This window comes from Ursus maritimus, unplaced genomic scaffold (assembly GCF_017311325.1).
Source record: "Ursus maritimus isolate PB19 unplaced genomic scaffold, ASM1731132v1 scaffold_1, whole genome shotgun sequence".
Classification (NCBI taxonomy): domain Eukaryota; kingdom Metazoa; phylum Chordata; class Mammalia; order Carnivora; family Ursidae; genus Ursus; species Ursus maritimus.
This window is the reverse complement of record NW_024423343.1, coordinates 36,897,342-36,910,304: the sequence shown is the minus strand read 5'-3', so window position 1 is coordinate 36,910,304 and position 12,963 is coordinate 36,897,342. Positions and strand designations below refer to the sequence as shown.

Genomic DNA, 12,963 nt, shown 5'->3' with positions numbered 1-12,963 from the left:
GGGAATCTGCTTCTCTCTCTCCCTCTCCCAATGCCCCTCCCCTCTGCTCGTGTTCTCTCTCCCTCTCTCTCAAATAAATAAATAAATAATCTTTAAAAAACTGTTGTTTAATCTGTGTCCTTCTAGGGCTTTAAAAATATTTTTTCATTACAGATATTTTATTAGTGTAACAGTTAGTTTCAGGAAAAAATAAACATCAAATGTTTAAAACTGAGAAATACAGTATTTACTTATAATTTTTCCTAAATGGATAATAGAATTGTCCATATCCTGTCTGCTTTGTAAAGTGCCTTTTTTTTATACAACAATATATTGTAAATCTCTTCTCTACAGTATATATTTGATCTTAAAAAAAAAAATAAACTTTGAAAACAAAGGGGGGGTGCACCTGGCTGGCTAGGTCAGAAGAGCATGCAGCTCTTGATCTCAGGGTCATGAATTTGAGCCCCATGTTGGGTGTAAAGATTACCAAAATAAATAAATAGGTAGATAAACTTTAAAGTATATATTTGGGGGCGCCTGGGTGGCGCAGCGGTTGGGCGCCTGCCTTCGGCTCAGGGCGTGATCCCGGCGTTCTGGGATCGAGCCCCACATCAGGCTCTTCAGCTATGAGCCTGCTTCTTCCTCTCCCGCTCCCCCTGCTTGTGTTCCCTCTCTCGCTGGCTGTCTCTATCTCTGTCAAATAAATAGATAAAATCTTTAAAAAAAATAAAAATAAAAAAAATAAAGTATATATTTGATTCTAATTCTTTTAAGTAACTGGTACAGAGTTCCACAGTATGGATATACCATAATTTATTAATAATTATTATATTAAGCATTTATTAATGTCTATCCACTGATAAATATTTAAGTTGCTTCCAGTTGTTTTTTGTTTTCTTTTTAAAGATTTTATTTAGTCATTTGAGAGAGAACGCATGAGCGGGGGGAGGGGTGGGGAGTCAGAGGGAGAAGCAGACTCCCCCCAACTGAACAGGGAGCTAGATGCAGGACTCTATCCCAGGACTCTGAGATCATGACCTGAGCCGAAGGCAGATGCTTAACCATCTGAGCCAACCAGGCGCCCTGTTTTTGTTTTTTTTCTCTTCCCCTCAATTTTTAAATGCTGGCCACTAATTAAAATTTCAAAAACCACATCTGTAAGCCAGATTCAACCTGTGGTATGCTAAGTTATGACCTCTGCTTAGCTCCCTTTTATTTTTTTTATTGCTTTGAAGTCATTAATTTCAGCGTGTTGTTTAGCATGACTGCCAATTGATTTATTGCGTCATACACACTAACTTTTATTCCTATTCGATTTAAAGTATATGTATGCCATATAACTAGGTGCAGTTAACACCTTTCTCTCTCCTTTTTTTTTTCCCCCAAGATATTCTATGCAGGAAATGTATGATGTGGTATCAGGAATGGAGGATTACAAACATTTTGTTCCTTGGTGCAAAAAATCAGATGTAATATCAAAGAGAACCGGATACTGCAAAACACGATTAGAGATTGGGTTTCCACCTGTGTTGGAGCGCTATACATCAGTAGTAACCTTGGTGAAACCACATTTGGTAAAGGTAATAGTTTTGGTTGTCATTGTTTTTAAATATTTCCCAAATGTTCATTATATCAAATGAATTAAAGTGGGATAGCTTAAAAGTATTTTCCTAAACTAATCAGAGAAGGAGGGGGGAAAAACTAATGATTTCTTATGTCTCCTAATTGTGCTTTTTTTATACAATATTAGCATTATTCTTTCCAAACAGCAACTGGATTAGAATATGTAATTAAGAAGCTTTTCTTTTTTTCTTCAGTTGAGGACTACTGACCTTTAGGAAAGATTGGACCACACAAATGAAAAATGGTTTTAAAGTTAACTTTCACACTAGTTTTTTTAAAAGTTAAGGAAGGGAAAGTGGTGAGGGGATGAAGAAAGGTAGAAAAGATACAAATGTGGATAACATATAAACACTGTTGAAGTCATCCTGCCATGCAGCGGGTACTGAAATGCCAGCTACTGTTACGTGCATTATATTGATCATCTTACCCTTGTCAGAAGAGGGGACATGTATAGAAAAGATACCTAGGCTTAAACACACAAAAGGGCAGAATTCCATAGAGTTATTTTGAATTCCTAGAGTTTGGTGACCAACGACTTAAGGCTTAGTTGTGTTTTATGCCCACAGGATATCATTTTTTGGTAATTGGCCAGAGCTAAATGCCTTTGTCAGTTCCTTGTTAGGCATTGAAGGAGGTGGCAGACCTCATACCAGAAAGAGTGTACTGTCCAATGAAGCTAAGACTTGGAGTCCACCCTCGTCTTACTCTCAAACTTGAACTCCACTTAAAAGGCCATGCCCCACTGGGACTTTACCATTATGAATGTTTCCACCTGTTTGTCTCATAGTTTTGGAGTTCTTTACTACTGTAGTGCACTGTCTCTTTTAAAATAGCTAACATTTATCGAGCTCTTTGTAGTGCTTTACTTGAATTATTCATTTAATCTTCAGTACAGCCCTTTGAGATTCAAATGTTACTGTTCTCTGTCTTACAGTTAGCAAATTAAGGCTTAGAAGAGTTAGATAACTTGCCCAAGGTTACAAGAGCCAAGACTCTGGCTCAGTCTTTCAGACACCAGTGACTATCTCTATAATCTTAAAATGTTTTTCTGTTTCCTGACCTCAGTCTCTTATAACTTAAATCTTCATGTATTATGCTGCATCTAACTAAAAGAACTCTTGGGGAAAAAAGAAAACCTGCATCCTGTTACGTGTTCAGCGCGGAGTCTGCTTGGAATTTCTCTCTCTCCCTCTGCACACTCTCTCTCTCTCTCAAATGAATAAATAAATCTTTCAAAAGAAAGGAAGAAATCTTCATAATAACATGTATTAAATGATCACTGCTATCTCAATTTTATGAGGCTTAGAGAAATTACAAACCTTATGCAAATTCATACTATATGTGTCAGATTCCAAAGCTATTTTTCCATTAAAATAAATTGCCTCACTTAATGTGCTAATTTATTGTTTGTAGATGTATTTGAGAGCAACACACAATGATGTACGCTCAGCTTTCAGTTGTCCCTGGGTTCACAGTTTGGATTTTAGTACCTAATACATGCATGTGGCATAGAATACAAGTCATTAAAACCAAGGGAGCAGCAGAAGCCATGTGACTTTTTTTCTGCAAATTATTAGTTGCCCCAAATGTGCCTGTGACATGTCAGTAATTCTGTTGTGCGTGAATCTGCAATGGCCAGAAGCCCTTGAACATTTTCAGATTTAATAGAGGCATTGGTTCAGTGAATCTTACTGCCTGGGTCACAGTATAAACATTTTACATGCCATAGTTTGTATGGGTCAGTTCAGTCAGAACAACCGGTTGTAGGTCATCATCATAACACCTGCTATTGTGGTCAGTATCTCTGCAGTTAGGAATAAGGCCTTTAGCAATATCTAAACATACCAGTAAAAATCTGTGGATCCTTGGACTAGATTATTGGTATGAATACAGCACTGCCACATTTTGAGAAAAAGTAGTCAGAAGGAGTTGGTATATTATAGTGAATATTCCCAATAACTGTTTCAACTTCATTGTTAAATTTCCTATAAGCTACTTTTTTTTTGAGAGGGAGAGAGAAAGAATCTTAAGGAGGCTCCACTCCCAGTGCAGAGCCTGATACAGGGCTTAGTCTCACGACCCTGAGATCATGACCTGAGCTGAAATCAAGAGTCGGATGCTTGGGGCGCCTGGGTGGCTCACTTGTTAAGCGTCTGCCTTGGGCTCAGGGCATGATCCCGGTGTTATGGGATCGAGCCCCACATCAGGCTCCTCCGCTATGAGCCTGCTTCTTCCTCTCCCACTCCCCCTGCTTGTGTTCCCTCTCCCGCTGGCTGTCTCTATCTCTGTCAAATAAATAAATAAAATCTTAAAAAAAAAAAAAGCGTTGGATGCTTAACTGACTGAACCACCCAGGCTCCCCTCCTATAAGCTTCTTATGTGACTATAAAGAAGGGTAGAACATGCTACCTTAAAGTTGGGTAACTGAAATAGTAAGATTGTATAATAGACTTATGATGCTTTTAAAAATTAGATGGTCATTGTTGAATTATATAAAACCGAACCCTTTGAAGAAAACTTTCACTTTTCCCCAGTGACTTAGCATAATGTGACTAAATTTAGCTATTAGTTAGCATTTTGATGACTATTATTTTATCATGTCTAAATAAATTTTAAAACGTTCCTTGGTTTCCATTTTAACAATTAAAAAATGGGATAGGCTGGTGATGGGTATTAAGGAGGGCATGTATTGCATGGTGCACTGGGTGTTATATGCAAATAATGAATCATAGAACTTTACATCAAAAACTAGGGATGTACTGTATGGTGACTAACATAATAAAAAAATTATTATAAAAAATAAAAAAATATTTCATTTTATGAATGTGAAAATAGAGCATTTTTTTGTAAATGCTTTTTAGTATGGATGGAGTTGATTTTCTTTATAATGATTCTACCATTTTTTCATCTGATAATTAACTCAAAAGAGTTTAGATGAAGAGGAAGTGAGGAATAAACTGTAAATATATTTTAAGCTCTTTGGCTTCCAGTTTAAATTATCTGTCTGTGGAGAGATCCAGATATAGTTATAATTAACCCTACATTCTTTGTTTAGGGAGGCAATAGCTGGGGAAGAAAAAGTACACTTTGGGGGAAAAGAGTTTATCTGTGCAAGTCCTTTTTGCTAATCTGCAGTGTATAGGCTCAGGGGAGGGACATATAAACCGTTAAGAGGAGTAAGTTATCAAAGAAAAAAGGGATAGAGGCACCTGGATTCTCTCTCTCTGCCTCTCCTGCCCTCCCCACCACTGCTTCCCGCCCCCATCGCTTGTGAGTGCTCTCTCTTTCTAAAAGAAAAAAAAGAAAAGAAAAGGAAAAGGGTAGAGGGACTTGATTATTTATTGGCCCCAGGATATGCCAAAAGAGCTGGAAACTTAAGGATTAATTGGGGAGAGGGTGTTGACTTTTTTTTTTTTAACATTTTATTGAAAGAGAGAGAGCTCACACACACACACAGGTGAGGGGGAGCAGAGGGAAAGGGAAAAGCAAACTCCCTGCTGAGCAGGGAGCCTGACTGACATGGGTCTTGATCCCAGGACCCTGAGATAATGACCTGAGCAGAAAGCAGAGGCTTAACCGACTGAGCCACCCAGGTGCCCTGGATGTTGACTTGGAAACAAGGATTTAAAAGATGGTTTGCTGCTGAGGGAAGGTGATAGGTATTCTTGAGGTCAGTTGTCTACTAGTATTAAGGCCTAGATAGCATCTTAGGATAGTAAGTAAAGAAGCTGAACTTCATTCAAAGTCATAGCTAGTCCTGACAGTCTACTAGTGACTGTGATTCTGGCCACCATTTTTCACACTGCAGGAGGCAACTTCTAGTGGGTCTCATTAGCCTTCTTTTAATGATAATAGAATGGGAAATATCAAGATGCACTGTACATAGTATCTCTAAGTCCTATGTTTCAGTGTGTACATACACATATAAAATAAACGTGAGCACTGAAGAGATTAGAAGTTAGAAAGCAATGGATAGGGACATGGGTCAGGGCCAGACTCAGGAAAACTAGAACCACAGTTGCACTTAGAAGTAGAGACTAATGAGAGAAGGAAAGACTAAATGTGACAGACAAGAGAAAAGTCTTTCGGTAGGAAAGGAGAATTCTAGAACCCTACTTGGGATCTGTGCCAGATACCTTTTAAATATTTTAGACATATCATAATGATGGTATAAAATAGGTATTATACTCATTTTATAGATTTAAGGAAATATGGTATAGGGAATTAACTTGTTAAGGATTACTTATAAGTGGCAGGGCCGGAAATAAGCTTCCAGAAAAATCACTTCCTGTTTTGCTGCTAGAGGAGAAAACTCTAAGCACCATGAGTGACATCAGTGAAACGGGGAACTGACAGTCTTGGGGATCCCAGGAGAAAAGAAAATGGCTTATACTGGCAAGAGGTCACTTCCTAGTACCAAACTGAAAGTGAGATTTTTTTTTTTTTAATCACCTGTGGTCTGACCTACAAACATATTTTAAGAGGTCATCCTCGGGGCCTGGGTGGCCCAGTCGTTAAGCGTCTGTCTTCGGCTCAGGGCGTGATCCCAGCGTTACGGGACCGAGCCCCACATCAGGATCCTCTGCTGGGAGCCTGCTTCTTCCTCTCCCACTCCCCCTGCTTGTGTTCCCTCTCTCACTGGCTGTCTCTCTCTCTGTCAAATAAATAAATAAAATCTTTAAAAAAAAAATAAAAATAAAAAATTTAAAAATTAAAAAAAAGAAGAGATCATCCTCGGAGTGCCTTGGTGGCTCAGTTGGTTAAGCAGCCTACTCTTGTTTTCTGCTCAGGTCGTGATCTTGGGGTCATGAGGTCAAGCCCTGGGTTGCCCATACTCGACATGGAGTCTGCTCTCTCCCTCTGCCCCTTACCCCCCCCATGCTCTCTCTCTCTCTCTCTCAAATAAATCTTTAAAAATTGTTAAAGTAAAAAAATATATATGTATATTCTCCGTTGTAGATTCTAGACAGTCTAAGTGGTATTCTACTGCAGTCTTATTTTTTCATTTTGTTCTAGGCATCCTGTACTGATGGGAGGCTTTTCAATCATTTGGAGACCGTTTGGCGTTTTAGCCCTGGTCTTCCTGGCTACCCAAGAACTTGTACCTTGGATTTTTCAGTAAGTCCCTCATACAGCCCTTTTTTGTTCCAAGTACCAGGTGAAGTTGATAAAGAATAATCCATTGATTAGAATCTAGCTGCTGTCATTAATCTTACGTGCATAGTGATTACTGAAAGATGCTTTCAGAAAATCTCAAATTTCTGAATACTGAATACCTTTTTCTATACTAGCTTTATAAGAAAAAATACTGATGAATCTCTCTTTTTCTATTTCTTGAAACCTTGAATAGTCATTCCTCTGTTTTCTAATTTTTACAAGTCCATAGACTATAAGACACATATTATGACTTCACTAAGAGCTTAATAACAGTTTATTAACACCAAGTGAAATCTACGCTTTGATTTATGGTGCAGAAATAAAGTGCAGAGGGGGAAAACATGTTTTTAAAATCTAGATACTATGGTATTTCCTTGTTCACATCACCTTAGCTATAGAAGACTTAAAGCCACTTGTGGCTTTTCTTTGAACAGATGATACATGAGTTCTCTGTTATTTGCAACTCTTGCATTGCATTTCAAGGAACAGTCATAATTTTGATTAAATTACTATATGCTGCTGTTCTCAGCTCTTGAGTTGTTTTCATTCAAAAATTAGTGGACATTAATGGAAACAGTTGGGGAAATTTGAATACGCCCTGTGCAGATTAGATATTAGTGTTATTATCTAGTAGCATTAACTCTCTCAATTTCCTGGCTTTAATAATTGCATTGTGATTATGTAAGACATTAAAAAGGGGAAATCTGGGTGATGGGTGAATGAGAAATCTTTATACTATTTTTGCAACTTTTTTTTATAAATTTGAAATTACTTCAAAATGAAAAATTACCAAAAAAATGAAAATTAAAGCAGTTTTAAAACTTAGTGGATATTTGGTCCTTAAAATACTATTTCTCACACCACCTGCCTTGACTTATATCTTGAGGAGATACAAATGAAGTTCTAAATCGCTGTTCAAGATTTTAAGATTGTATTTTAAGATTGTACCACCTACCCCATCTGTTTTGCAGATCAATCTCCTCTTCCTGCTGCTACTTCTCCTAGGAATACCTATTAGAAGGATTAGTTCCCTTCTTTATTTCCTTTTGAGAGATTGGATAGATCTAAAAGGGGCACATTAAAAAGAAGCCAGAGTAATATGGTATTCATTCAGTAAAGCCTTTTTCCAGTTTTCTTTAACTTATTAATAAAAGCAGATTATTTGTCTTGAAATGAAATTCAGGCCTTGTATACTTAAGTTTACGGTACCAGCAGTTGTGCTTACTGTGGAAACTAAGTCTCCGTCTTCTGAGAGGTGTTAAAAATCTCATTTAGATACACACACTCAGCTCTGCCTTAGATACTGGCTAAGCAGCCCATTTCACAGTGTGAATACCACTACCCGAAGGAGAGATTGTGTAAAAGAAAGATCTTTCTAAAATAATTAACCTTTTCCTACAGATTTCTTTTGAATTTCGCTCCCTTCTACACTCTCAGCTTGCCACACTGTTTTTCGATGAAGTTGTAAAGCAGATGGTAGCTGCCTTTGAAAGAAGAGCATGTAAGCTGTATGGTCCAGAAACAAATATACCTCGGGAATTAATGCTTCATGAAGTTCATCACACGTAAAGGGAAAAAGAACTGGTCACCTACTTGTAACTCTAGTTTACTCACTTTTAGGAAGTGCTTTTATCATTTGCTTTCAGAAGTCAGAAAGCATTTGTTAAACCCAGCTTTGATTATAAACCTGCACCATTGAGAATTTGCACTCGGAATATGGAACCACATGTATATAGAAGTATATAGAAGTCAATCAAGTGTAATTCAAAGTAATGTGTATATTAGCATATTTATGATAATGGGATGTCATCACTATTGATAGAATGTGGACATCACTCTTACCAGAAATTGAAACGTAAGTTTAAACCTTTTAATTATCACCTTATTTGAAAGAGGTTAGTTGAGATACTCACATAGTATGTATTATATTAACCATATCGCCTTTAAGTTATTAAATTCAGACTATTTATAACTTATTGTCATAGGACCTGCCTCTTAGCTTAGGATATTTGAATAATCATCAGATATTTAAAGTAAACTTTGACTTAAAAAAATACTGTTAATGAAGGTTCCTTGGCTACTAATCCTTATTTTTTAAAATTGTTCTTCTGGGTAGTAGGTAATTCAGTGCCATATGTAGTGAGATTAACTCCCAGATAAACAATGAATTTTTTTTTTTTGGTGAGTGGTCCAGAGCTTTAAGCTACTTCTCTTGTAGTCTGCAACCCTGTCCCAGGTACTTTCACTACTCTTTCAATAATGCTGATAGTGCATCAAATTTTGTCTATAATAGTGGGCAATGGATGAAGATAAGTTGGTTGATATGTTTCCAGCACCATGCATCCCTATTTTCTATTTATTGTGTGTACTCACTTTCAATAATATATTTCAAACTGATATTTTTGTAAACAAATCAATGTCGAAGGACTGAAGTGGTAACTTAATAAAGTTAATTTGTTTATTTTTTGTACAGTTATTTTGGTTATTGAAATCCTCCTGTATTATTTCTATCTGTATTTTAACTAGACACAGTAAAATTTAACTGTAGCATTTTATGAAACAAATCTGGGCAAAATTCAGTCTTCCAATTAATATTGATCTTCCATCCTTCCACTCCATACCCAACGACCCTCTTCCATTACCTTTCTAGTCAGAGTGCTATTTGTCTCCTCAGATCAACAAGGGAGCTCAATAATTAGCTCCCTATATAAAAGCATGTTTGCATCAATTTTTCCAATAAATCTGTTTGGAGTGCCTGCTGTGTGCCACTTGCTGGTTATACAGTGGTGAAGAACTGCTACAGTCTACTCACATGGAACTGGTTGTGGCTTCACACAGGTAAATGAGGTATCCCCTCAGAGAATCTGTAGTTTGTATATAATTACCTTTTATTTATTTTTAAAAATATTTTATTGATTTATTAGAGAGCATGAGCGAGAGCATGGGGGGGGGGGGCAGGGAGGGACAAGCCAATGCCCTGGTGAGCAGGGAGCTGGATGCAGGGCTTGATCCCAAGACCCTGAGATCATGACCTGAGCCAAAGGCAGACACTTAACTGACTGAGCTACCCAGGCGCCCCTATAATTACCTTTTAAATAACAAAAATTCTTTTCAAGTGGCAGAGATAAGACCCAGGTAATTTTTTTATCTCTATATTTATTTTTTCTTTTGACGGATATAAGGACCTGTACTTTTACCACTATTCTTGTAAATGCCTTGGATAAGCTCTCAGGTTCAGAATCTAACTTAGTGGTTGGGATCTAACTGGGCTGCTATTATGAGAGTATATAGATGGTATTTTGGTGAGGGAGCCCAGGATACACACAAATATCAGCCTGATCTAGCCATCCATCTTAGCCAACTGTGAGGGTCCTAAGTATGGTGAGAACCCAGGTTACAGTAAGTAGAGACCAGAGACAACATACCCAGGCACTCTGGCTCCAGTATCTATGCTCTTTGCTTTATCTAGTACTACTCTGGAGGCCATGACCTGTGGACTTAAGTTTGGCATCAGTGCTTTCTGTATCGAAGAGGGGAAAGAACACCTTTATAAACTTTCCTTGAAGTGATTTCTGGTCCTTGGAATCTTAAGGGAAGACTGATGGCATAGGACTGCTAGGTAAGGTTTTCCTCTCCGTGGAAAGCAAGAGAAACTTTTCCTTGGTGTTTGCCTGATGGCGAGGACATGGTTTGCAGCTATATCTGTCACCTTGTCACAGAGGGAAGAGGTGGTAATTCCAGAAAAACCAACTCAAACATCAGGGCTGAATGAACCACCAACCTTGTAGTTGTCAACTTGCTTCCTGGTTATATGAGAAAATAGCATTCTAGTGTTTAAACCACTTCAAGTTCAATCGTTCAGTTCCTTGCAGCCACCCCTTTATCCTGCAGTCTGCACTGGTTGCTCTCAAGGCTGTTGTGCAATTGTCATCCTAGGGCTCCCCTACAGTCATCCCAGGATTTCCCTTCACCTTTCTTTTGAGGGCTCCCTGTATCCTGAATCTTAGCCTCCTACTTTTAATTTACTTTCAAAATGCTTAGGAGATCCTTTAATGGTTTCCTGAGAAGAGGCAAATGGGAGCTCAATTTTTAGAATCCCTGAGTGTCTGAATATGTCATTGTTTTATATACACACTTGAGTACTGAACTCTAAATATCCTCTCCCCGCCTCATCCCGATTTGAAGATCTGACTTTATTGTATTCTAGTGTGCAGTGCTATTCTTGAGAAGTCTTATGCCATTGTTATTCCCAGTCCTTTGTTTTGGTCTCTGGAGGCGTTTAAAATCAACTCTTTATCCTGGATAATCTGAAATTGCATGCTGATCTGCCCTGTTGCCTGGTCCTAATTAATTGTGGCACTGGGCCTTTTGCGGGCCCTTTCAGACTCAGTTCCTTGAATCCCGAGGAATTTCTTTGAATTATTTGTTGATTAATTTCCTCCTCTCCATATTCTCTGGGTCTATCAGTCAGTTATTCCTAATTAGATAGTTGACCTCTTATTAAATTTTTATCAATTTTCCATGTTTTTGTTCTACCTTTTAGATTTCCTCAATTCTGTTTTCCAGCCCTTCTGTTAACTTTATATTGGCCATAGTTTTAATTTCCAAGAATGTTTTCTAATTGTTCCTTTTTGTTATGGCTTCCTTGGTTTATGGCAACAGTATCTCAAGTTAGTATTTTTTAAGCTTCCCCTAGATCCCTTCTGGCTTTTGCTATTCTTCATGTTTAGGCTTGTCTGATGGTTCTTGTTTGTCCATTAATATTTGAAAGCAAGGGACTAAAAAGCTTACTGGCATTAAGGTAGGGCATACGGACTAGTGAGTTTCACTGTACAGTGAGTAGGTGAGCCAGCCTTTTCATTGGAGGGACTCTTTAATGGCAGAATCTGGAAGTCTTTTCTGTTTTTCTACATGGTTCTATCTCTTGTCCTAGAGAAATATAGGGGTGGGGCGAGGGAGGAGTAGAAATAATGCCTAGCTGCTGGCATTCTGTAAGGTTAGTGACAGAAAATATAATTTCTCAAATGATTTCTCTGGCTACAGTTTTCAAACAGTTTTACAATTGCCTAGATCCTGGCTTAAGGGTTCATTTGAGGCTGGCTCTTTGGTTTAAGAGTGTAAGCTCTTCAAATCCAGGTTCAAATCTGAGGTCTACCACTTAATAGCTTGGAGACTTTGTATAAGCTACTTAACCTTTCACAGCCTACTTACACTAAGTGTGGTATAGGTTTAGTAAGGAGTCCCTAATCCAAGACTGTTGAGAGTTAATACAAGTATTTAGTTCAGTGTCTAGCACTAACACTGATTTTTTTCTCTGCTCATCTCCTTAGGCTGGTCATGCTCTAATTTAACAATCTTTTCAGGTCCAGGTGTTTTTCATCTCTTACCTTTTCTTGTCATCACCTAGCTTCACCTTTAAGATAATTATAAACACTTTCTCTAGGATTTTTTTTTTTTAAAGAGTTTATTTATTTATTCGACAGAGATAGAGACAGCCAGCGAGAGAGGGAACACAAGCAGGGGGAGTGAGAGAGGAAGAAGCAGGCTCATAGCGGAGGAGCCTGATGTGGGGCTCGATCCCGTAACGCCGGGATCACGCCCTGAGCCGAAGGCAGACGCTTAACCGCTGTGCCACCCAGGCGCCCCTCTCTAGGGTTTCTTTTGATACTGGTTTGCCTTTTGCTACTTCTAGAGCCAAAACTACATTCTAGGCACATTTTGTTCATTTAAAATGCCTTTTACTTAGTCCCCTTTAATCTGTTGTCAGTTTTTAATCCAACCAAAGCACAGGTATTTCTAGGTGCAGATTTCAAGTGACTCTGGCTTTGGATCTGTGATGGACTTTATATTTCCTTCTAGTTCTGTCCAAGCTTTGTACACAAGGGCATTTGCCTCAATGCCTAGCTTATGCCAGTCTCTGGGCAGCAGCCCCAAGGCCAAACTGAGGAGCAGACTAGGTCTTTTGGCACAGGTGAAAGCAAGAACTTATAGGTTGTTAAACAAAATCTTGTGCCTTTAATTTATAACGTAGTAAATCTAGAAAGCAATTATGTCTTATAAATCATCCTGCCCCACATGCAAACACTCACGTAGTTTTAAAAATAAGGCACATTTCCATTCTGCTTCCTTTCTAATAAAGACAAAGAACATTGAGCCAGAAATCTGCTTTAAATTCTTAATAAAGGTGAAGACACTGGGCTG

At 38.2% G+C, this 12,963-nt stretch overlaps 1 protein-coding gene across 1 annotated transcript in view; it reads left to right on the top strand.

Annotated features, from left to right (window-relative positions):
• COQ10B (coenzyme Q10B) overlaps positions 1 to 9,223 on the top strand; it is a 23,920-nt gene extending 14,697 nt beyond the window's left edge. The window contains exons 3-5 of the mRNA XM_008687307.2: positions 1,370 to 1,562; positions 6,622 to 6,723; positions 8,164 to 9,223. Of these exons, the coding sequence (XP_008685529.1) occupies positions 1,370 to 1,562; positions 6,622 to 6,723; positions 8,164 to 8,331 (463 nt within the window). The 3' untranslated portion in view covers positions 8,332 to 9,223. The remainder of the gene's footprint in view (positions 1 to 1,369; positions 1,563 to 6,621; positions 6,724 to 8,163) is intronic.
• The last annotated feature ends 3,740 nt before the right edge of the window (positions 9,224 to 12,963 follow it).